Consider the following 27,816-nt stretch of genomic DNA (forward strand, 5'->3'; position numbering starts at 1 on the left):
AATAAAAATCAAGTTTAAGTCATTTTATTCGACTTTACGTCTGTCCGCCACAAATATTGAAGTCGTAATATCACTAGATAAACGTTTAAAGCACATAAAATCATATTAAAATATATACAAGTATGTACTGTATTTACAGTACACGCATTCGTAAATTTAGATTATTTTTTTTGTACTATATTAAAAACTAAAATTTATTTGTTTGTAAGCTTAAAATAGATTTTTATTAACCATATATTATTTAAAATGCTTTCCTAGTGATAAGTAGATTCGGAGACAGGTAAATTCGACTTACGTCGTTTTTCGACTTACGTCGTTTTCCTGGAACCAATTACCGACGTAAGGCGAGGTATACCTGTATTATTGTTGAATAATTTATTGTTACACATGAGATGAGATGAGATGAAATTATTTTTAAAGGCAAAAAAAAATTCAGTAGTTTATAAAATTTGCATAGTATCTTTTTATTAAAAAAAATGGTTAAAATGTTTTGTTTGGATTATTGAAAAATAATGCAGATACTTTTATTTTAAATTTTGATACTTATTTTTTGTAATTTATTGACATTTTATTCTTAAATGATATTTTTAGCTGATTTGTTTATATTTAGATTTAATATTAAATAATAATAAATTTAGTAAATAAATTATATTATAATAAATTTAAGATTAATACTAGTGTTTAGATTATTTAGAACTTTAGTAACTAAAAGTTTTTGAAATGATGAGGTTTATCATGTAGGATCATCAAAGATCTAAAAATGACAATTTTAAAGTGATTAATTTATACTGTTAAGCTTTCAAAACTCTATTTAACAGATTCAGTAAATATAAATTTTATATAAATTAGAGTACTAATGAGTGAATGATCAAAATCATTAAAATCTATGAATAAATTCTTGAACTAATGAATAAGATTTATAGTTCTTAGAAACTGTCATTCAAATACATTCAAAAATTTAATTGTATATCAAATTTAAACATCAAATATTTCATAGACTGAATATAACAAAATAGAATTGTACATAAATATCAAATTTGATTAAATAAATTGAAAATACATAGTTTTACAGTATTAATCTTGTATTGGATACTGAAATATTAAAGTATTTAATTTTTGATATTGTTAAAATTTATTATAATTATAAAATAATTATAATGAAACTACAAGATATTATCATCATAAGACTATATTAGACTTATGTTTATGGAATCATAACATTTCAACACACAACAAGTTAAATAAACATTATGTAAAATATTTTAAATTTATAATATACAATTTGAATAAAAAAATAAACATTTACATTTTTATTGTTTCTTTTTCATAAACATTATATTCTTTTAAAAATGGGTTTTGTATGTTAATATATTAGGTATATTCATTTGAAACCCATTTTTATTGTTCTGTGGGAAACTGGATTAATCTGGACAGTCAAAGAAAGCACAAAGTAGTTGTGACTCTAAATCCAGTTTGTATGGATTACAAAATATGTAGCACAATAAGGTTTGATGATGATGTATCTTTGGCTGAATGGTAGAGCAGTTGAAGTGGCATCCTACTGCTCTGAGGGACTCAGGATCAAATCCAGATGGAATAAAAAAAACTTTATGAATTTTTCAGTGGATGGTCCATTTGGATATGTCAGCTCTTGCTAAAAAAAAAAAAGGTCTCTTAGTGCTCACAAGGTAAAGAGTTTAAAAGAAAAGATTATGCACCAGGTGGAGAATCTTTTCAAACAAAATCATAAAGTTGTGGAGTTTTCAGAGTGTAACGATGTCAACCAACAGAAAAATTAGATAAATGCAAACTGTAAATGCAAATAAATTGGTTTGCAGTGTGTGTTGATGATCACAGTGGTTAATTGGCTCTGTATGTTATGCAATGGATGGCAGTAAATTATAGACATGCTATGTCCTAGACAATTGCAAATTTTCCAAATAGCAGAAACACATTGAAAATATTGATATACTAGTATGGATAGACAGATGATGAAGTATTTGTTCACTTGCATCAGAAATGAATCTGAGCTTTGGGTCTGTGCATGCAATTGTTAGAGACCCCAGATACCATAAATATTGCTGGTTGTTCCATTTCAACTATTGGAGAATCAGAAGGAACAATGGATGGCTGTGGTACTAGAATATTTGCTGTGCAGAGGGTAACATAGTGAATCCACTGGAAAATCTGCAAGCATGCAATGGAAACATTTTAAGAAATTCAAAGTAAACCACTTATTGAGAAAGTTAATCTCATCATATTTTTTGATATTCAAGAATTTTTATTTGTGAAATTCAAGCCATGAAATAAAGTCATCAATGCATATACCATGTCACTATGATACTACATTGCAACAACTACAGAAGAACAAACATTCAGGAAAACTCACTTCTAGCATTAACCTGCTGCATGACAATGTCTACCTTTATATTGCTCATTCATTTCAAAATCAGGTGAATGCCATGCAACAGATTTCCTACATATTTTCCACAGCCTAAATCTGTCAGTCTGGTTTTTGTCATTTTAGGATTTTTAAAAGAACCTGAAGGAATAGGGATTTGGTTTGGGTAAAGATGTCATAGAAGTACAGAAACTTTTGCTGATGATACAAAGTTTTTAATTAAACTGTGTATCTTGTAATTAATTTAGATTTTTCAGCAAGAAAGATGCTTATATATTTGTTTACATGTACAGAAGTGGTTTTGGGACCATCCCAAGGAGTTTTTTTTTGAAGATGGTATTTTTCTTTGCAATTTTTGAAACAATAGTGTTCTTGCCTCAATGTTTATGGATTGGAGCAAAGTATACACACAGTACTATTAATAAATGGGTTTCATTTGAATTTCTCTTATATATTTTCATGCTCTAAATAAAGATTTTAACATATTTACTTTTTATTCATTAATTTTTTACATACACATTCGTTAATTTTTTACATACACTACACATTTAAATTTTTGATATGCATTTGAATTTTCTACTTAACTTAAAAAATGAGTTTTTTAAAATACTAACTATGTTAGTTCAAATGATTATGACAGAGTTTGAAGATTCTGATTTTTTCAATACTCATGTCATCCTTACTGTAATAGCTTTGATGATTTTGATATATTGTTGGCTTCCATGTTTGAACTAACAGACTTTTATGTAAGCCATTATTAAAATTTTAATTCCAAGTTTAAATTAAAATAATTTAGAAATATAGACATATTCAAACCCTTTGATTTATTTTAAGCTGTATAGTTTTATTTGTTATAAATAACAGTTATTTACAATAGCTTAACATTTGTTTATTTGACTTAAATTTTTATATTTAATAAAAAATTTTATATAAATTGCTTTGTCATTAAAATGATGAATGTAGATGTTTTCAGTTTAAAAATTTTTAAATTTTTTATCCAATTACATGCTACAACTCTAAGTTGGAAAGTACTAAAGACAAATGGTCAGTTGTAACACCCAAAAAATATAAACAAATGTTTGACTCATGGAAACAGACATGTAGACTTGTTGATAAACAGCAAGGAGCTCACATTGAACAGACCAAAACAATTCACAGAAGGGTTCTTAAAGACATTAATTAATTAATTTTGAGGTTGAGTAATATTTGCATGTACTATACCTCCTCAGTAATAATAGGAGCATTCCTACATACTTTAACCTTTTGCTCTCAAATAATTGTGCTTATGAAGTATTTACAAAATTATTATTTTTATGAATAGATTACAAACTTACTACAACACCTAGGCATTTGCCAAGAGAATTTTTTTATTAACAAACATTTTTAGCTTACTCCCATAGACCATCATCAGATCATCAGGTTTTTAAATCCATTTTAGAAAATGGGAGTAATCTAACCTGATGATGGCCTATAGGAGTAAGCTAAAAATGTTTGTTAATAAAAAAATTCTCTTGGAAAATGCTTAGGTGTTGTAAGTTTGTAATCTATTTCTGCTGAGAACTTCCAGACTGAATTTACTAATAGAGATAAAATGTTCTTTTACTCTCCTGCTTAAAGAATCAACAGTAGAACCAATTTAATAGGAATTCTAATGATCTTTGGTGAGGTTTGATCATATGTATTCCAGCTTTATCCATATACAGTTGATTCCACTTATTTGGGACAGGTTGGGGCAGCCACTTAATTGGGACAAAATGGATTAGTCCCAATTAAGTGGCTGCCCCAATTAAACAAACTAATAATAAATTCTAATTTTTTCAAAATTGCAATGCAGCGTAATAATCAACACTTGGCATAACTCATTCGTTTATTTCAATTTTTGTTGATGTTGAGAAGTTGATGTTTGTTATGCCAAGTGCTGATTATTACGCTGCATTGCGATTTTGAAAAAATAATATAAAGATACAACATGGTTTCGAAATATGAAAGAATAAATTCTAAAATAAAATATATAATATGTAGGTAAATAAATAAGTAGATAAAAATAATAATTAGGACCTATTTTAATGCTTTATTAAACCAAAATACAGAAAATATTTGTACTATAAATTTGCATACTCACGACAATAGATAACTGATTTGTATCTTGCTAGTGTTGCCAAATACAGTTTTAGTAGTGACACACACAATGGTTGACCATTCGATTCATTCCTAATCAAACAAATTTTTCCTTTCTCCCTTTTTAGTTAGAACATGTTCTAACTAAAAAGGGAGAAAGGAAAGGGTTTATCCAAAAGTCACCTTACAGTCTTCCTTTGAGCAAAGTTCCTTTACTTGGAGATGGGCCACTTCGGCACGAGCATCCATAGAATCTGCCAGCTCCGGGTGCTTGTCTCAACAATCGAATGGCTGTTGTTCAAATCTAGACATAATTATGCACACAATACCTTCCAAGGAAACTCTAGCTGTTTTCCAACTCAGTTGAGAGACCTTGAAAAATTGTCTAGGGAACTTTGTCCCTTTGCTCTTAAAGGGATCGTCCAGTCCAATCCAGAGCAGGATCAGTAGCTCGCATTCAGGTCCATCTTAGACATGATCTTCGTGTAATATGTCCCACTAAGATGACCTCCTTTAGAATAACTGAACTGCTCAAGCTAAAGACAAAATCACTTTGTCTCTGTCAATCATTAGGCCTACATGACATTAGTATACATAGTGTCTACATATTTTTGGAAGATCCCTAAAATATATCAAAATTTGCTAAATTTCTTTTCTGTTATCTCAGTTAAGCAATTAAATTATGTATTAATTTATTAGTTTGGTTTCTGTTCTTTGGGATTTGGTCCAATAAAGCAGTGCCCTGATTAACTGGTGGCCCAATTAAACGGAATTGACTGTATTTCATTCTGTCATCTAACCTCAACATTTTCCTAACAGAAAGTTTCATACTGCTTATTAACTGATTATTAGAGAGATTAATAGTAACCTTATTGGTGTAAAGCTTAACACCAAATTGGGAAGTTTACTTATTTAGATTTATAAGTTTTCAAAAGGCAAGCAAAATGTTGTATTAAAGTTTTTCACAAGTGTATATCTGTAGATGCCTATGTACTCTAGTAGTAGATTCATTAATTAACAGTCATCCCTCATTGTTCCTTGATAGTACAGTAGAGCATCAATTATCCAAAACAATTCAGGATTGGGGTTGTTTGGATACAATACAGTTTTGTGTTTAATATATTGTGTATCACACATCTTACAAATACATACCTTACATAAAGTAGTATATTAAAGTAAGTGTACAGTTTAGTTTGGCAGGGAGGATGAGAGTGCTGCAGCGCCACAGCACTGGCAGAAATTTGAATTTGCCAACTGGAACACTTTCAGTTAACCGATATTTCAGTTGATTGGTATTCAGATAATTGATGCTCTATTGTACATATAAAATAAGAATAAAATAGAATTATATTTATATAGCTTCTGTCTTTGGTTTTCTAAATAAGGCCAAAGAGGTATTGCTTCATATTTTAATAACACCTAAGCATACCTCCATCAAAGTAGGATTTACCATTACTGGCAAATATCTGCATTAATTATTTTTTTATAAATAAATAAAGCAAGCATGAAACTTAGATGTTATGCAAATGCTGAGGTCATATAAGGGCAGAATGAAAGGTATGCATAAAGCTGTGGTAAGTGTATATGATTAAACCTACCAAAAAAAAACAAGAATTTATACTACATTGGTTCTACCATTTGTTCTTTAATTAAGCAGGAGTTTTATATCTGTATTAGTTAAAACGATTTTTATCTGTATTAGTAAAAATGATAATTTTGCAAATAATTTCTCTAACTGAAGATGGCCTAAAAAGAGTAAAAAATGTTTTTACATGTAATAAAATGGCTAGTTGAAAAGACAATGTGAATTTCTATTTTTATAAGGAGATTCTACATTGTTTAATTACCTCAAATTAATCAATTTTTTTAAAAATTCTATTTATGTAATTTTTTTTACAAAATTAGCAAGAAAAAATAATTCAATATTAGGTGTAGCTTAAGTTCTAAAATAAAAAATTAAACAACTTAATTTTTAGATAGTAAAGATTTTTGTGATGATTTACTAGTCAGAAAATATGAAGTATTGTTTAATTAATTCAAGAGATATAACAATATGGAATGTGCATTGTGCTAGCTAATTTTGCTCTTCACTGTATTAATTAAAATATTGCATATTAAATAAATTAAAAAATAGATCATTTTAAAATATGAATTTATGAAGTAACTTGAAATTGACAAAGCAGTTTATTTAAAATGTTAATATAAAAAATAAAATATGAATATGAGGACACTGATGGTGATGCACCCACAATATCAGTCCTCCTCATCTCAGGAAGGACTAGGAGAATCACCACTCTGCTACAGTCAAGAAGGAACATATAGCTCTAGCAGACGAAGTAGCCAAGAAGACCTTCGTTGGGCAAGTGAACCTCGTCCTTGGAGTAGTACTGATTCAGATAGTTCTGGCCGGCCACATCTACAACCAGGAACAAAATCAACTTGTAGCAGCTTTGAGTTTGAGGTAATTAACATTGTTGTTATTTCTAACTATAAATATGTCATTATGTAATTAAAATAGAAAAATGACGACGGCTACAGCAATGATTGCTGTTCAAAGTGATTGTATCAAATATTTTTGAAAATTATATATTTTGGTCTCAACTTAACTTATCATGGAGTCTATGGATGTTTCTCATTGGTGATAATGTTGTTGCTATTATATCACTCTGCTTGTTTCCATGGAGATATAGCGTTAATGGCTTTTTCAACCATATGTGCATGGTGTTCTGTTGTTTTATAAATAAAGGAGTTTTAGAAACTGCAGAACATCAAGCACATGTGGTTGAAAAAGCTATAAACACTATATCTCCACAGAAACTGGAGGGGTGATATAATAGTGATGTGGTGAGGAACCTGAAATAATGAAGGTTTTTTGCCACCAGGAACTTTCATGATACATCAAATATATGCTGCATACAGAGTAGTAAAAATGAATTGTATAGAGAAATAACAGTAAAACAGCATTAAAATTCACACAATAAAATTGCTAGTACTTCTAAAGACTTACAGTTATTATTGTCAGGTAAAAATTGAATGTGATTTTTAAATTTTAAAATAGAAAAAATGTAATACATTTTTTTAAATATGTAAAGGCATGTGGTTAAGATACAAAACATTCATAAAGTTAAAACAAAATATAAATAAATGTAAATAATAAGGTTTATATGAAATTATCAAAAAAAAAAAAATAAAGATAAGAAGAATAAAGTAAAACACTAAGTGTAAAACTTTTTTATGAGCATCTACAGGCCAAATTGTTTGAATAATGTCATCCATAATTGTGGAATATCGACTGTGGGGAGATTTCATGCCAATAAAGATGAAATATATTGGATTTCCAAATGAACAAAGTCAAAGTTCTTTTTTCATAGTACTGCCGGATTAACTTAACTCAAGCCCAAAGGAACTTGTAGCTGTACCATAGTATTCTAGAGAGCTCCATTGCAGGTCTGTTGTTTGCAATGTCATCTTGGTGCTCCTCAATGCAAACTTGTAACATTCTGGTTGTCCCCAATATACAATGTTGTAGATCCTGTTAAAAAGTGCTGTAACAGAATTGCATAAACTCCTTGAATTTTTGTATAAAGTAAGGCTATTCCTGTATTTACACAGTAACCTATGTAAAGTTAGTTGGGAAACAATTGGTAAAATAAAGTTGTAAGTTCTAAAGACAGGCTATATGTAAAAGGAATTGGGGATGTGCAATGTGATCTCATGTTTATTACAAAGGAATGTCTGTGGAAATACAGACTTCCTAACAAAGTTAACAAGGTAATTAAACCTGGCTGGGTATAACCTGCCACACTCAGTGTAATAGAAATAATTTGCAACTCTTTGTTTACTAAAGCTTGAATGAATGGAACTAAGAATGTTATTCCTATGAGAGCCAAAATAGTAAAATTTACAAAGGATGGGTGTTGGAATGCAGTGGAAGGAACAGTGTGGTAACATACCAGCTTTGTGGTGGATAGAGAACATAAGTCCAGAAGGCAGTCTATGTATGAATAAGTCTAAAAACAATATCTTCACCTCTTGTTCATACTCCATGGAAAAATTAATTGGGGAGTAGACAAAAGATAACATGCCTATAAAGATGTTTAACTTTTCTTCAGTGCCATCCCATGCAAGCAAAACATCATCTACATAACACATCAATAGATGCAGGGGTGGGTAATGGATGGCCAGTGGGGAACTAAAAACTCTAAACTCAACATTCCTCATGATAAGTTCTGCAAGAGTGACAGAGGAGAGAGAGCCCATAGGTACTCCCTGTTTTTGCTTGTAAATAATAATAATAAACTGGAAGTAATTGTTCTCTGTAATAAGAAAAATCACAATCAAAAAGCAAAAGTTTACTCCACAATTAATTTTTCCATAGAGCATCAACAAGGGGCAGAGATACCGTTTTTAGACTTAATCATACACAGATTATCTTCTGGGCTTATGTTCTCCATCCACCACAAGGTTGGTATTTTACCATATATTGTTCCTTCCACTGCCTTTCAACCATTCTTATCTTTATTTTTCTCGATAATTTCATATAAACCTTACTATTTACATTTATTTATATTTTGTTTTAAGTTTATGAATGTTTAGTATCTTAGCCATGTGCCTTTATACATTTAAAAAAAATCTGTCTTACATTTTTGTCTATTCTAAAATTTAAAAATCACATTTGATTTTTGCCTGATGACAATAACTGTAAGTCATTGAAAGTACTAGCAATTTTTTTAAGTATGTGAATTTTAATGCCATTTTTCTGTTATTAACTGTCCACAAAAAACCTTTATCAGTGTTGTGCAATCTTTACAACTCAGACGACATCGTTCTAATGGTCAAGGGGAGACAACGCTTAGTCAGCACCTGAAGATCTTGGTGGAGGTCGAAAACGTTAGTGGATATTGTAACGAACACAACACTGATAAAGGTTTTTTGTGGACAGTTATTACTCAACACAGTCTTACAGTTAGAAGATGTTTTGTGTTTACTGTTATTTTTCTTTATCATCATTTCCAGCACAAAGTGTGTTACTTTGTCAAAAAATGAATTGCCAATGTAAATAACAAAACCAAAATGAAAATTTTGATATATTTTATAAGGTAAATATATGCAGGCTAAGGCCATTATGGAGCCAACCTTTCATTCTCCAATGTATTTTCACGGGAAACTTCTTTGTCAACACTGAGTTGAGCCATGTGGTGCCTGCCTCTTTTTACACACATCCATACCTTTTCACAGTCCATCCAAGAATAAAGAAAACCCTCTCCTTTTTTATCATGTGAATCCTAGCCCTTATAATTGGTCCTTAGACCCATCCAAACTCCCTAGCACCGGGGTAAGGAACTTCTAAAGTGCGACAATGGTCACTGGACCACAGCAACAACATTGCCATTAATGAGAAGACACTCATAGACTTCATTGTGGTAGGTTAAATTGAGACAAAGTATAAATTATTTTAATATTTAATTTATAATTAAAATTTTTCACATTATAAATAATACTCACAAACCATATTGTGTTTTGCATTTAGTTGTGAACTAAGTGCAAAGCAATATGCATTCCAAAATAGAATGCTAACACTGGAAAGATTCAATTTTTTTAGAGAGTGCTACCTGAGGAAGGTCTTAGGTTTGGACTAAAAACATTAATGACAATAGTTTTTACAACTAAGTGCAAAGCACAATAAGGTTATGAGTCTTATTTACAGTAATAAATGCTTTGTTGTTAGAAGATTATTTTAAATTTTAAACATTTCAGCATATTGATTAATAATTTATTTCAGAAAAATAAGCAAAAATTAAAAATATGAAGTATTAAATAACAATCTCAAGATGTATTTTCTATTTCCCCTCTAATATAGAAGAATCTGCTTGTTATAATCAGATATTTTCATCATATTGTCTAGTCATCATAATTAACATGTTAAAAAATATACTTATAAAACTTTATTTACTGTAATTAGTTGTGGTTATAGTTCTACTTACCTGATGATCATAGTAATATCACCATTAACATGTAAATAGGAATTTTCGAAACTATGTTTTCTTACTATCGGCTTCAGCATACAGCTAATAACACAAATTGATATCAATCTATCATTGCTTTAAACATTAAAAGTTTATCATTTATTAATTATATTTTGTAATTGTTTTAACGTGTTATTTTAATGTTGGAGGTAATAAAATTAGACTTTTCATTAAATGTTCTTATTTACTTAGCCTTAAGTTCCAAAGTGATTATAATAAACAGATTCTCCTCTATTAGTAAATAATAGCAACTATCAATAAAATTTTGAACTAAAATAAAATGAAGTATATTGAAATTTCTTTTTTTGAAATGGATATTTGCTATTATTGAAATTGTATTAGGAAAAGTTTAACAACTGTGAAGTGATCTGTCAAATCTTCACTATCTCAGTATGACAGAGAAAATTATTGTATTTAATAGTTGAAGAACTTTGCATGGAAACATCTTGTGGTTGTAATTTAATATATAATAAGTAATAAATAAACAACAGATCTGGATTGATATATTTGTTAAGATGTGAAAGAGCAATGATTGATAAGAATAATTTTTAAGATAGAAAAAAATTACATTAAGTTACATTTATAATTTAATTAAATTTGACTAATTTTAACCTAATACAAGAATTTTATATGAAAAATCTATTAATGTAAATTTGTTTTGCTAATTATCATTTTATTGTTACTATTGCATAACAGTGGAATTATCACTAATAATTGATTCTAAGTTTCAAAATAAAAATTTCTTAGGCTTGTAATACTTTTTTGTAATTGTTCAGTTGAATTTTTTTTAATATTTAAACATGCTCATTAAGCCATACTTTTGTTTTATTTCTGTTAGTATTTGAAAATGTTTGATATTTAGAACATGAACCTAATGGTTATTAAATACAACTAAAAATATTACTTTTTTTCATTTTAATAAACTTTTTGCTTTTGCATTAGGTTGTGTGTAGATGATTGAGTGATTTACTACTGAAGCAATTACTTTATGTATAAGATACTTTAGAATAATTCAAATATTCCAAGCAATGAGATGATCCTGAATCTTAAATATATCTTAAAATTTTAATTACCCAAAATTTACTATAATATCAAAATTAAGATGATTCAGAATTCCATGCTTCAATGCTTAGAATGTTTAAAAATTATTTTAAATTATTTTGTTCAAAAGTTGTGGTAGATCTTTATGATTAGCATCATTATTAATTTCTGATATGACGACAATCATATATTAATAGAATTACCATTATTCAAACAAATAACTTTTAATAATAATGCTTTTTGAGATTTTGTAAATCATTTCAAAAAAATTACTGGTAATCAAAAACATTTGAACTTTATGATTATTTATGACAAAAGATGGATCTGGTGGTTAAGAAAGAAACAAACATTGTAATATGGATAATATAATTAATTATATACAAAATACTGTTTATATAATCATAATAGAAAATTTGTATCAATTTTAAAAATAGAAAGATCATAAAGCAGAAATCTTCTTCAGAAATGGACAATATATGGCTGTGGGCCAATTTTGACCCTTGAATTTATGCAATCTGGTTTACAGTTGTATTTATGTATATTGTATATTTTTTCTTACTAATAAGTTCAATTATATATAAGTAAGTATAAATAGTGTAATAAATAATATAAAATTGTTTTGGTAATACGAGGGCTGTTCAAAAAGTATCGGACCTTTGGTCGGCAAAAATACATTTATTGATTTTGAGGTACAAAACCCTAATCCCCTTCAAAGTAGTTTCCTTGGTAGTGTATACACTTCTCCCAGCGTTCCTGCCATTGCTGGAAACACTGCTGGAACTCCCCTTTTGGAATGGCCATCAGCCAGTCCATCGCATTCCGCACTATGTCTTCTCTCGACTAAAATCGGGTTCCTTTTAGCGGCATTTTTAGTTTGGGAAATAGCCAAAAGTCACACGGAGCCATGTGGGGAGAGTACGGAGCGTGATGAACCACAGGAGTGTTGTGTTTGGTGACGAAAGCCCGAATCAGATGCACAGAATAGACGGATGCGTTATCGCGATGGAGCTGCCAAGTTTTGATCGACCACAGATCCAGTTGTTTGCGTCACACAGCATCGAAAAGACGATGAAGGACCTCCTGGTAGTACTACTTTGCGATGGTTTGGCCTTGTGGTGCGTACTCACGATACACCACCCCACGAGAGTCGAAAAAACTGTCAACATGATCTTGATATTTCTGCGGATCTGCCGCACTTTTTTTTACCTCGAGGATCGTCCCCGAAAGCCTGCTGAATCTTGCGAATGGTTTACGCTTGGGTATCGCCAAGCTTTTGGCAAAATTTGATGTAATATCGCTGCTCACGTTGTTCAGTCATTTTCCAACTTAGTGGAATCTGACGAGAGCTCACTACACATTCTCACTCATAGGCCGACTGCCAGCTACTGACACTTCCTGCAGGCGGGAAAAAATTCAGGACTGTGGATGACTGTCCCCTCCACAACTCCACTGAAAGAGGCCTGCCGCGCATCATTGGTTTACGCGGAAAAAATAAAAGTCCAATACTTTTTGAACAGACCTCGTATATCATACACTATTTTAGTAATTCTAAAAATTATTCTATAAATTGTAGAAAGTTAAAAGATGACAAATTAAAGAAAACTGAAAACATTTTATTTAGCTAGGAGTTGGAGATATTGCAGCTGTGTTAAAACTTACACTGACATATAAATGGAAATTAAATTTAGGTCTGTTATTTGTGGTTTTCCATTTTGAGTATGAGTTCACAAATACTTAAATTAATTTGAAATTGTTAGCTAGTGTCGTGTCTTTGAACAAATTTAAGTTTCTTTGAAACTAGAGAATTTTTGTGTTTAACTGTGAATAAATTCAATTGCAGGCATAGAAATAGGTGTATATACTACTTATTTAATAAATAAATTAGTTAAAAAAGCAAAAATAAATAATTCAGTGATGGAAAAATGCAGCTTGGCATTGTGACGATGTCACAATAAATAATTGCTTGTTCTTTATAAGTTGTTGCAAATTCTGTAATACCATATGTTAAAAAAAACTTTATAAATGACACTTGTTTTATGTCCACTCACATATGTGACCACTATTGATTTTCACCAAGAATGGTCACAAATGGGAGGTTTTATTATTGTTGTATTTTCAGATTTTGGAATTTTATAAGTAAATTTGTTCTTTGTACATGAAACTGAAGATGGTTGCAATGATGCCAAATATGTACAATCTTTAGCATCATTAAAAATAAACAACTTTAACATCAATAGACAGTTTGCTTTATTCTTTATGCCAAAGATGTTACTTATTAAACTTAGTATATGTCTAAAGACACTCTGATTTGGAGTACAGGTATCCCTTGCTTAATATGTGATTTGATTAACTTGTGAAATTAATTGCAGAAATTCCTTTATATACACAGTAGAAGTTTTAATTAAATTAATTAATGTGGCTTTAACAGCTGTCTTTACCTAATTAACATAGATATGTTTTTCTCAGCAAAAGATGTTGGTGAATTTGCTGTTTTTGTGCTGGGGTAATTTCCAAAACAGATATATAGTTTAATTGTGATAGTTGTGAAATTTAACACATTACTGTTAATGTGATATTTATTCTTTGTTTAGAAACTTATTTTAAAACTTCACATTTTGTTTCTGTAAACTCAAATTGAAACGTTCTGCAAATAAAATGCATATTATGGATACTTTTTAAGTTTTATAAAGGATAAAACATTATACAAGTAAATCTACTCATAGTGTGTTTTTTACTGTTTTATTGTTTGTATGTTTTTTACTGTGAAAGATGTTCTTAAATGCCATACATGTCAAATATGGTTTTGAAAGTTTTGTTTTGGAAATTTTGAACTAAAGGATATAAAACATACAGGATGCTTGAAAGCTGTTGACAAAGAGAAATTTCAGGAAGAAATTGTTAAAAATTGACAAATAACAACTTGTGAACTTGCAACAAATCTTAGTATGTTATTAATGTGATGATTGTGTTCTACATGCATTAAGTGAAAAAAAGAAACAGGCCAAGTATAATTTTGTCTGATGAAGGTAGGCAGCTCTAAGATTTCATTTTATTTTAAAATTAGTTACTCATTTTTTTATCATAGAAAGCATTTTTACAAATGACAAAATTAAAATATTTGTTATTAACTGAAAATTTGTTCCAAGCAGGTGGTGATTGTTCAGTTTAGAACTGAGGTACCACTCTATTTGATTAATGCAGTTTTGATGTACACAGTAGGATCGAGAGATTAATTAATTGCATTAATCAAGGGATACCTGTATTCTGTAGTTTAATTGACAATGTGCTTAGTTTAGAATATAAATTTGACATAAAAGTTTGTTATTTTATTTTTATAGCCAGGATCACAACCAGTTACTCGTTCATCTGGACCTTTCACTGTACTTACCAAAACTGATATTGAAAATAAAGATCTGTTAATCCCATCCAGAGGAGCAAGGCCAGCAGTTACTAAAGCAAGCAGCTTTGGAGGAATCTCTATACCTACACATGATTTAGGCGGTAAAGGTCATACTCCAAGAATTACCAAAGCAGGTTAATATATTTTTGATGGTTTATTTAGTTAAAATAAATAATTTATGTAAATGAATAGTATGTAATAGCAGATTTTCATGTATTGTAGTTTTGTTAAGGGCGATTGCAGATAATGAGAAAGAAAATCGTGAGACTGTTTTATAAAGTAAAATTTTTATTCTAACCAATGCTGGATTAACTTACAGATAAATAAGACAAATATCTAGGGCCTGGATTCAGTGCAGAAAAAAATAAAAATAAATAAACAAAAAATGAATAAAAAATTTTTTTTTAAATAAAGTATTTTAAAATAAATCTTTAATAATACAGTGGTACCTCAGGATACGAACACCCCAGCATACGAAATTTTCAGGATACGACATGAAATTCGAACATATTTTTGCTCCACAATACGAACAAAAACTCACCATACGACGTTACATTAGTTCACAGCGTCATTTTTTATTCACTTCTGTTCGTTGGTCTCAGTCTGCGTGTTTGCTTCGTCGTGGAAGGATCTCGCTCGATAAAGGAAATCTTGAGGTATTATCAGAAAGTGACTGATTTTATTGAAAAGAAACATCCCGAAAAGGTTCACATTGGCCGTATTGCTGCTCAGAGTAATGACATTTGCCTAAGTAATTTTAGAAACATTTTAAAAAGTAGGCAAAGCCAAACCTCTTTGGATAGATATTTTACCAAGTGACCTCTATCCAGTGAAAGTGCTGATAGAAGTGAAGGAACGAAAGCAACAAGCAGTGGATAAAAAATTTAAAAAAATATATAAAAAATAAAACAACACTAATTTTTTAAAATCTTTTCTAAGTTATTTTTAAGTTATTGTTACATTATGTTATGTAAGTTAAGTTTTAGTATTTCCCTTCTCCCTCTCTTCCGCCACCAATTTACACCTCCACTGTCGTCTATCCTCAAAGGCAAAGTGCAAATAAAACTACATTTTTTTTAATCAATTATTATTCTATTACGATTATTTATACATTTACAACTACAAAAAGCATTTTTCAGCGCTTTCCTTACTATAGTTTTTTTTAATGTATTACTTAGCTTTAATTTGAGTGTGTTTTTCGTGTTGGAATGAATCATTTGGTTTTACATGTAATGTAAAACCAAATAATTCGTTCCAACACGTATGTGGGAAAAAATGATTCACCTTACGACATTTTCATGATACGATCTCAGTGTCGGAACGGATTAATTTCGTATCCTGAGGTACCACTGTATAGAATATTTATGTTGTTATCTTTAAATAATACAAATAAATTTCATCATAATAATTGATAAAGTAATAAAATTTGATTTGATGCTACATACTGTACCAGTGTATATTGTGCATGACCTACGTATACATGATAACTCCAAATATGCATGCATACTGTACATATATGTTCACTGTTCACATGTATAGTAATTAGGGAAGAGTGTTGTGAAGTAGTGACACCTTAATATTTTTGGCCATAACTAATGTAAGTCACAGGAAAAACTGATTTTACAAGATTTTACAACAGTAATATGATATCTTAAATATTGCTACATAAAGTACAAGGTAAGATTTCTCTAAAATTTTTCCTGAAGTACTAATTCTAAAATAAACGATTCTAAAATAAAAAGACATAAATTTGAGCAGTGCAAATATTGTCATCTAGTACTGACCAGTTACTGTTCTAAAGTGTATTAAGATCTTAATGATGATATAAATTGTTAAGTACAAAATTTTTTTACCATAATAGAATAGGGTGGTATTGTACTATAACCAATAATAATAACATTTATTCAAAAAGTGAATACTAGGAAAACAGGAACAAATTTTTGAAGGTTTACAATGAACTTTGCTGCTTACAATTATCACAAATAAAATACAAAATATTTTCTTCATCAGCACATTTAATGTGCACCAAATCCTTACATGCAATATACTGTACTCAGTCTTCTTGAATGAACTTTTAATTCTGATCTTATATCTACATATTAAAAAAGTAGCTGTTTTTCCCTATCTTCATTGAAAGTCCTTTGTCATTTACCCAGTCTGAGGAACCATATTCATATTTTTACCAACTTGGATTGCTTTCATTCAGTCTAGGCTTACTAATGTTTTTGGAACTGAAAATATTGGAAGTTTCAGTCAAAAACTTCATCTATTGCCATTTTCATGCCAGCTTTGGTCCATTTTACTTTCTTATTTTTCTCACTTTCTGCTATTTTTCTCTAAATTAAGAAAGAAAACTGAGACCTTTTTCTTAAAATTTAATTTTGGTCAGTTCTAGATGTTACCACTTGGGTAACATTTTGGAGATTGTCCACTGTATACAGTTTTATATTGTGAAACTAATATGATTTATTTATTTTAACATAATATTACTATAGACAAGTTATATCTTAAAATGAAATTAACTAATTATCCCCAAAATAGAATTAAAGCCATGAAAATAAATTTTGATGCACTAAATACCAACAAGTATCTTCTCTGGTTCATGATTCCACAACTTTAATCAAACCAAATAGTCCCAAAGTATATGATCTATGACGATACGATATTATTATTCTGCATAATGTCTACAGAATGCCAAATTAGCTCCAGTAGCAAAAAGCTAATAATGGTTGGTACTATATGACTCTCCCCTATAGTAAAATATTAGGTAAGAGGGCATTTTGGGAGACCCAGTTGTGATTAACATTTTTGGAAAATAAAAGAATAAAAATTAAAAATTTTTAAAAGCTAATTAATGAGTATAATTATGCATATTATTTTCCCAGCTGTTAAGTATGGTTATCCAGCAAAAAATGACCCCCCTCAAATTTTTACATTTTTGGATTTTGGACATCTTGAAATGTTGAGAAATGCAAAAAAAATTCAAGTTTTTTTCTGTATTTATGAATGTTAATGTGTGAGGCATGATTTTGTTCACCCTGTTTGAAGCTTAATAACTCCTGTTCTTTTTGTCAAAAATTTCTGAAATTTTGCAGGGAGGTTTGTTTATTAGGAGGATTGATGATATTAAATTTTGGTGGTTAAAGATCAAGAGGTTGGGGAAATAATGGGTCACATGTATCTCCAGTAGAGTAAGACTTAATGATGATTTATCCCCATTTTACTTCTTATTAGCATTTACAATTTTTTATAAAACTCATTCCAACCCTGAAAATTAAGATTTTTGCCATTTTATAATAGTTGAAAATATAATAATTTTTTTAATAAAATATGATAACAGATGGTGCAACCAAAATTTAAATGTTGCCAGGAAAGTTGAGTAACTTGTTGCTGGTTTATTTTTATATATTTTTCGTCTTAAACTCTCTTATTATACAATTATTATTGTATTAGTGTTTGTATTCTCTATTATTAATAAAAATTTTAACTGACATTTTTTAAGATTTTTTTTTAGAAGCAACTTAGTTAAATGGCATTCCAATTAAATTTTGTCTAAGTCCTTCTAGAGGCTTAATTTGGCACTGATTTTAACACCTAACATCTAATTGTTTACAAGGTGAAATTTGAAAACTTAAATGTTTCAGAATAATAGTAGATTAAAGGTAATCACAATAAAATCATAAAATGACTTGTCAGTATGACAGTGCAAGATTAAACAAACTTTATCATGAATGTATGTGATCAGAAGTGTGATTTGATGATTATTACTAGCAATTTATATTACAGTGAAGCATGTAAAATTAAAATCTCAACAAGTATAAACCTTTTTTTTTTTTTTTTAAATTCAATTCTTGTTACAGCAACAAAGTACAAAATTCAGAGAACTTTTTGTTGTTAAGCAAAATTGAATTTAAAATGGATATCTTGGAAATTATTTTTAGTTTTTATAAAATGTTCAAATATTTTTTAAGTTTAATAAGTTTAAACTATCCCATAATATATATTTTCAGAGGAATTTATACAATTTGATACTTTATAATAATTTTAAAAAGTATAAAACTTAGTGTTAAATATCAAGTAGCTGTTTACTATTTGATAATAAATACAACCGAATGGTCATTACTTTCTGGATGACCCTCATAAACTATGAGGGTCATCCAGAAAGTAATGACCGTTCGGTTTTAATAAATGAAAGAAATATATTTTATTAACAAAAATGTGTCACTTACAAAATTGGAGCTTACTTTATTTCTCTACATAATCACCATCATTATTTAAGTATTTGTCATATCTGTCCATGAACTTTAGAATTCCCATCTTGTTGTAGGCTGCTGCCAGTCCATTAAGCCAGTTGTTTACTGCATTCTTCACCTTGTCATCACTTCCAAAATGCTTCCCACCAGGAACTTTTTGAGCTTCGTGAAAAAGCTAAAATCGCAGGAGCAAGGTCTGGACTGTAGGGTAGATGATCAAAAATTTCCCATCCAAATCGATCCAGTAAGCCTGTGGTTGCAGCAGCAGTGTGAGGGCGGGCATTGTCGTGAAGAAGCACAATACCACGAGAAAGCATTCCATGCCTATGATTTTGGATTGCTCATTGTAGTTTTCTTAGGGTGTCACAATATCAATCTGCATTGATCATAGTGCCTTTTGTCATGAAATCCACCAAGAGAAAGAGAACACCCTTACGATCTCAAAAAACCGTCATCATGAGTTTTCATTCTGACAGAGTTTGTTTGAATTTTTGCAGCTTTTGGGGGGATGAGGGATGATGCCACTCAAGTGATTGGCGCTTGGTCTCTGGGGTGCAGTGAGACACCCGTATCTCATTGCCAGTAACAATTTGATCAAGAAAGGCATTTCCATCTGCATGATACCGCGTCAAAAATGTTAGTGCTGTACCCAATCTCTGTGTTCTGTGCTGGTCACTCAGTTGCTGAGGAACCCATCATGCACAAATTTTGCTATAGCCAAGATGTTTAGAGACAATTTCACCAAGCAAAGAATGAGAAATGTTAGGGAAAGAAATGTCGTGTAACTCGTCCAAGGTTATGTGTCTGTCTTGCATGATTTTGTTCTTCACTTGATTTTTCAAATTATCTGTGATGAGTGACGGACGTCCAGGTCGAGTTTCATCATGGACATTTGTTCATCCATTGTTAAACATTTCACACCACTTTCTCACATTTCTTTCGTTCATTACTATATCACCATACACTTCCTTTAGTTGATGGTAAATTTCTGCAGGTTTCAACTTCTGAGCATTCAAAAATCAAATAATGCCTCTGACCTCAAAGTCAGCAGGAGTTTGTATCATACTGTTCATTGTTGACAATTACAGAATACACAATAACAACTTGTTTTGACTAGCACTCACACAACACTGAGAAAAGATGTTGAGGAAACTATTCAACCTTGGATAGTAGCCTGAGATCAAACTGCGCAGCCAGAATGCACAATAGGTCATTACTTTCTGGATGACCCTCGTATTATCTGTACAGTTTAATATATTTGTATTCTCAAGTACTTCAGTACTCGAGAATACAAATATAAATCATGGTTATTTTAATGTAATAACATGTAGAGATTATATACAATGAATATAAAAAAGAAAGTTGTAAGCAAGTAGAATTATTAAAAAATGATTAAGTAAAAATAAATTGATTGTGATTTTGAATTTCACCATCATCTCAAAGTTTGAAATAGTATATTCTTCTTCAAGTTTCAAAATTGAATAAAAGGTTTAAGATCTGAAGCAGACCTATAATTAGGTTGAAAACATTTGTTCACATGATTTGTTCACATTAAACTCCTGTGGTATTAAAATAAGGTTTTTGGTGTATTGATTGAGTAATCCAGCTTTTAGAAGTATTTGGTGAGATGTGATAAGTCCTCAGATTAGAAACCAATATATACACACAATATAATATAAAAACTAAATTATTTTGGTTAAAATTTAAATAATTCTCATTGGGATTCAATTTTAAATTTTATAGTGACAGATGTTTCTAAATTTGCTTGTTTACCAATGTGTATTTTGGAACACTTAGTCTATGTGATATATTATATATGAAACAATTTTTAGAAATGATATAATAATGCTAAAAACGTTAAAACTTTTTGCTAAAATTTATTTTCTTTTACAGAATCTTTTAATGTAACTACACTGTCATCAAGTTACAGTAATTCCAATATGGTAACAGGTGTTGTAACTACTACACTTCCAGAAACAGCATCTACTCCAACTGATTCTAATCAGTTAACTGTTCCTTCAGTTGTTCAAGCACAGCCCAGTCCTGCTTTTCAAACTCAATCAATAGAAACAAATCAGGGATTTCCTGTGATTGTTGGTCAGTCACCATCATTATCTATATCACAGGTAATATTTTATTTTTATTATTATTATTATCTTAAATTGTAATACAAATTGAAAAAAAAAATATATATATAATATATTTTTTTTTCAATTTGTATTACAATTATATAATACACACACACACACACACACACACACACACACACAAACAAACAAACAAACAAACACAAGTATCGCTCATATAACATGGTAATTTCATTCCAAAAAAGTGCCATGTTATGTGAATCTGTGCTATATGAAACAAAGTATTAATGCAAAACATAGGTTAGGTTCCAAAGTTAACAAAAGTATGCTATTATTTTTTGTTACTCAGAGAAATATTTTTATTAAAGCAATCAATAATTAAATAACAGTCACAATTAAAAGTACTGTATGATGCATTAATATTAATTATAGTTAAATGAGGGCATTTTCTTTTTACTAAGTATCATAATCGTCTGAGCTTTTTTGTCAATCTCAATCAAAAATATTAGCAGCATCTTCATTTTTTTATTTTTATCATGAAAAATTTTTATGGATGACAAAATAAAAATGTTATCAATAAAAAATTCTACAGGGTTGCATTTGTTCAATCGAGTACCAAGTGATTTTTTTCAGAGTTTGGGTTTGAATTGGGAACAGTTCCACTGTATTTCATTCATCATTGTATTTTTATAAATGATTACGTACCTACAGTTTAAAAAAAAAGTTTAATAACACTTACCTAAAAATGTTTAATCTTCATATTTAGTAAAGTTTATTTAATGTATGAAAAAAAAAACACAGTGAAGTGATAGTCTTAAAGTCTGAAAGCAACAAGAACAACATTTGATTGATAGGATGGTTAGGACAAGGAAGGAAAAATTGCACTATCAGTTTTTATTAAAGTAAACCTGACAAAAGGCACAAAACAAATAGAAAATATCAATATTATAAGATCCATGGAAAAATTTGATTACACACGCATGCTTACTTGAATAAAAGAAATACCAAATAATGGAGTTTGCACTTAAATTTTGTGCAGAGGATTTCCCAAATTCTCAAACCAAGTTAGAGTGAAACTGTGTTGTAGAAATGTCATGTTGTATAAGGGATATATATAGTCAAACTTTTATATAATAAAGTTGCTAAATTTTGAAAAAATTTGCCATAGGAAAATTTTGTTTCATTAATTAAGAAATAACACCTTTTGGTAAATACTAATTTTATTTACCAAAAAGTTAATTTTAATATAATTTTTTTATTATTTTATGCAATTTAAATTAACATAAAATTTAGAGTTCTGGCATGTTCCAGCAACAATTTTTTTATTTGTCAAATGTTTTCAACTGTGTAAGTAGCTGTCATCAGGATAAAGCATATAATAGAATTCTTTTTAAATTTAAATTTTAACATTCTTAACAAAATATATCAATGATAATGACAAAATAAACTAAAATAACAAAATAAAATACAAAAAATAAAAAATAAATAAAGAAACCATAAAGTACAAAAATATTCAACACACAACAATAAACCATAAAATTCAAACAATGTTGATGATCAATTACAAGATCCATTGTATATATTTAGAAGTTTCTGTAAAGTACTATATTTAGTTTGTTGCTCTACAACGAATTTATTAAAGAGCCGGGACCTAACGGGTACTTTACGCGGGTTTGCGTTTATTAGTTGCCAGGCCTGGACTTTTAGCGTGCACCGAAATAAATTAAGGACAAAGTTAGTCACAAAAAAAATCTCAATCATAAATGTTTAATCAAGTCTAACAAATACTATGTACAAGATTTATAAACAAACAACAAGTTTATTAAATAAAAAATCAAATCACAATCAGCCCGACAAGCTTAAGTCTTATTCTAACTTAGAACTATTCCCCTTGGAATTCCGACAAAACAAAATTCAATTCTTAACTTAGTTACAAATTCTCTTATAACTATCAATCCTAACCGTCACCTCAATTAATACTCGGAACCTTTTCTTCTACTCAAGACTTTCCTATTTTCAAATCATCAAAATCGAACCTTCAATCTCCTACTAGGATTTCCTATTCGACACCTTGTTCACTGCTACCAGCAGACCAACACTTTCGGTTCAGGAGCTCACCTCGTCTGTCTTCACTTGAGCTACTGTACTTATAGTCTGAGGTGACGTCACAGTTTCTAATTGAGACACTCCCCTCATTTACATATCTACACGTAACATTCTTGTTTTCTCTTCGTTATCTGGTAGCTTATTTCTCGACAATACGTTGTTAACCTTTTACAGCATTTCTTTAACAATTATCAGGATGTTTCGTTTTAAGGTTATACAAGTCCCTAAAAAGTCTATGGGGTGTCCCCCCCTTCAGTGTGGACGTACAATTCTGCTGCTCGGGCGTGCATGTGAGTGCGAGTGCTAGCTATGGCGCTGTCGTTTCGTCATCGGTGAGTTGGTTAATCTCTTATCTTCTTGTTTTTAACGTTAGGGTGATGGGTGAGGAAACCTTCGTCCTAACTAAACATAAGCCCCAAACAAAAATATAATAAAAGCAAAATAAAAGTAAAATAAAAATAAAGCTCGGACTTGGTTCCTTACATTTCTAGAATGTGTTTTTGTCTTCTGCCACACAAGGATGTATGTTTTGGCAGTGATTAAGGTACTGCTGATAAGCTAGTGGTATCCTTATGGTTTACCATAAGGATGCCACTATCTTATCAGCAACATGGAAATTTCTCAGAAATCATGATGGAGTCAAAACTACACAATAATTATTATTGTATATATTTAATGGAATTTGTGATTGATTATCATCATTGTTTATATTTTAGGGTTTATTATTATGTGATGTATGTTTTTTATGGTTTCTTTATTATTATTATACAGTATTTAGTGTGTTATATTCAGTTGATACCAGTGGCTGTGTACTGTGCCAGACCAGAGTCAAGGCATAGCAACCAAAAACAAAAATTAAATAAGTGTGTCAGTGTCTGTATTCAGGAATTTCCTAACAATGTGGCATGTATTCAATATAGTGGCCTTCTGTAGTGTGATGTATGTGTTTCTATTCAATTGTAATGTGCCCAGGCTTTTGTGTATTGTGTGTACCTGTGATATTACCTGTGTAAATTACAGAATACCACAGGTGTGGTATTCTGTAATGTATGTGTTGTGATGTTTATGTTTTGTGTGTATTTTGATTTTCTTGAAAATGTTTGAGTTGTTTCTTTAATTTGGGTGTTATGTTGCTTTTAGTGTATTGTGTCAGCCTGCCTAATTGCTGTCTAATGTCATTTATTTGTGTTTCTATTCTTCTCTGCCAGGCAGGCTTGTGATAGAATTATGTTTTGTGTCTGTCTGTCTGTGGTTGTATTTTCAGACCATGGTGTGTTACTAATGTGACTGCCCCAGCATAAACTAATGTATGAATGTCTGAGAGTATAGAAATTAAATGGATGTAGTGTGGTAGTAAGTGTGTGTTTACATAATTTAGTGTTTTTCCTACTACTTTTGACGTGTTGATTTTTGGTATTTGTGGTCTTTGTGTGAGATCTGTGCCTGTATATTTAGTGAGTGTTTCCTGAAATATAAGTGAGAGTGTATTAACTAAATCTATATCTATGTTATCAGTGATGGATGAGGAAGTGTCTGTAGTATCATTAATGGTAGTTGTTTGTGTGCTATTATCAATGGTTGTTGCTGGATTATCCTGACAGGTTACGTGATCTTCATTAATGTTGTTAAATGTTTCTGTCTGTTGGTGTATTTGATCAACAACCTGTTGTTTGATAAGTTAAGTGTTGTTTGTGGGATAAGGTGGTTGTGTATAATTGTTCTTTTTTGATCAACAACCCTTTGTTCGGTGACAGTGAGGTGAGGATATTGTTGTGTGAATCTATGGTGTAGTTGTTGTCTGTATGCTGTCATGTTTGTTTCAAGTTTTGTGATTGAATAGTAAGTATGGATGATAAACTTATTCATTTCTATTGTCCATTTCATTTGTTGGCATGGTTTTCCAGCCTTTGTGGTCTATGGATGCATTGCCATAGAAACACCAAGGCTAGGTTGATTCCTTACATCTGTTAAGGACATTGCAGTAGCCATGCTTGGGACGGTGCTGCTTTCGCCACCAGTAACCAAGGGAGACTGTGGCCTATTTTTCGAGCGTGAGTTTTTACGTTCATTGATCCAGATTTAGAACAGTATTGAGAATATTAAAATTTTAATTATTGTAAAATCATTTACATGTTGTGGCATTACCACAGTGAATTATTAAAATATAAATATAAAATGTTCACGACCACTTTCGGTAACGTACAGTTACCATCTTCAGATGAAATGAATACTACAGTTTTCTGTATCAGAGTTATAGCACTTCTTGAAAAAGCGGTGCGGCTAAATGGAATTCCAATGTAAATCAAAATTTTCTTGCAGTTCGAAAATGTTTTGAAATGGAACGGAAAATTATAAAAATTTGCAAACTGGTTACTATGTGATCATGTAGCTCTAGCAATCTAATTTGTAACATTTAAATAAAGTAGTCCATGTTTTAGAGATTTCCAGAGTTGTGGTATTACATGGTGAAAGCGTTGAAATATATAGGTTTTCCCAAATAAAGAGTTCGTTATGATTATTGCATCTTTTCAATAGTTTTGTTTGGTCCCAAACTGGCTGGTAGTCCCAAACGGTGTTGGTTGGGTCCTGATTCAAGACCCAACCAACACCATTTTGCGAAAAACACGCAAGATCATGTCTCTCCCAGGGATTACCTCATCTTTGACAGGTCCTCTACAACCTCCAAAGAATACAGTTTGTCCCAAATTATTTTTTGAAGTGAAAATGCACAAGCATAATTGGCCTTTAAGGCCACTCGTCAATAAATGCACTCATCCAACATACCATCTCGAAGCCGCCACAGCTAAATTACTTACATCCTTAACACCTCCTTCTAACTTGGTGACCACAGCCTCTATACATGCCAAGACTGTTATTTTTTCTACTCTAGGAGATCTTCCAACTAATGAATACCACTTTTTTAAAGTCGATGCTGTTTCCCTATTTCCATCAATACCTCATTTTGAGGCTGTCATGTTCGCTAATATGTTGCTACTTAATTCTGGCTTCCCAGCCTCACATATCATACATTTATGTGAAGCCCTTTTACTTATAATGGAGAACAATTATTTTTAGTTTAATGGTACCATTTATAGACAGACACAAGGGGTACCAATGGGATCTCCACTTTCACCCATCTAGCAGAGCTAATCATGCACAACATAGAACAGTGAGTATTTGACGCTCCCCCAACCATCCAATACCCACCTTATACTTATGTTATGTTTACAACATTTTAATCATGTGGGAGGGTTCCACCAAAAATTTAAAGCTGTTCATAAAAATGTTGGCTTCAGTGTATGCATCCATCAACTTTAGAAGAAGAATCCAATACCAGAATGTCATTTCTTGATGTAGAGATACATAAATCTCCTGCTCTTCAATTTTCTGTTTATCACAAAAACAATAGTATACCACAGATTATTCCTGCTATATCCTTTCAACCAACACACTATCTAAACTCGGCCATCACTTCCCTTATGAGAAGAGTGTTCCTTCTTCCTTCTAGCACATTATTTGTAGAACAGGAAATGCAACTTATCAAAAAAGCAATGATAAAAGCGGGCTATTCCCAAGCAAAGTTTTATTATCTTCAGAATTGAGTTAAAAATAAATTATATCCTCAATCGTTCCTTACCAATAAAGAGACCTAAGGATAGCACACCCCCCATTACCATTTCTGGGTCCTGCATCACTCAAAATTGTACACTTTTTTAGAAAAAATTGCTACATGCTACCACTATCCATGCAGCCAACATTAATAAGATTACTAACTAATGACAGAGACCCCATTGATATGAAAGAGAAACCAGGAGTTTATCTTATTCCATTACAACATAATGGATCAGAAGAAGATGCTTATTATATAGGAGCAACTGCTAGAACACTAACATCACGCATCTCAGAACATCAGGATGACATCTGTAATAATCGGCCATCAATGGAATTAGCGAGAAAAGTCCTTGATCAAGACTACTGGCTGGTTTGGGACCAAACAAAACTATTGAAAAGATGCAATAATCATAACGAACTCTTTATTTGGGAAAACCTATATATTTCAACGCTTTCACCATGTAATACCACAACTCTGGAAATCTCTAAAACATGGACTACTTTATTTAAATGTTACAAATTAGATTGCTAGAGCTACATGATCGCATAGTAACCAGTTTGCAAATTTTTATAATTTTCCGTTCCATTTCAAAACATTTTCGAACTGCAAGAAAATTTTGATTTACATTGGAATTCCATTTAGCCGCACCGCTTTTTCAAGAAGTGCTATAACTCTGATACAGAAAACTGTAGTATTCATTTCATCTGAAGATGGTAACTGTACGTTACCGAAAGTGGTCGTGAACATTTTATATTTATATTTTAATAATTC

The 27,816-nt window shown here is 30.6% G+C and overlaps 1 protein-coding gene across 1 annotated transcript in view; it reads left to right on the forward strand.

Annotated features, from left to right (window-relative positions):
- The window catches only part of LOC111624189 (R3H domain-containing protein 2-like), a 282,865-nt gene that overhangs the window by 206,242 nt on the left and 48,807 nt on the right, over nucleotides 1–27,816 (forward strand). Inside the window, exons 13-15 of the mRNA XM_023367000.1 lie at nucleotides 6,792–6,980; nucleotides 14,925–15,120; nucleotides 21,133–21,365. Coding sequence (XP_023222768.1) covers nucleotides 6,792–6,980; nucleotides 14,925–15,120; nucleotides 21,133–21,365 — 618 coding nt within the window. The remainder of the gene's footprint in view (nucleotides 1–6,791; nucleotides 6,981–14,924; nucleotides 15,121–21,132; nucleotides 21,366–27,816) is intronic.

The sequence above is a fragment of the Centruroides sculpturatus genome, unplaced genomic scaffold (genome assembly GCF_000671375.1).
Source record: "Centruroides sculpturatus isolate CEXI.00-Female unplaced genomic scaffold, Cexi_2.0 scaffold70, whole genome shotgun sequence".
Classification (NCBI taxonomy): domain Eukaryota; kingdom Metazoa; phylum Arthropoda; class Arachnida; order Scorpiones; family Buthidae; genus Centruroides; species Centruroides sculpturatus.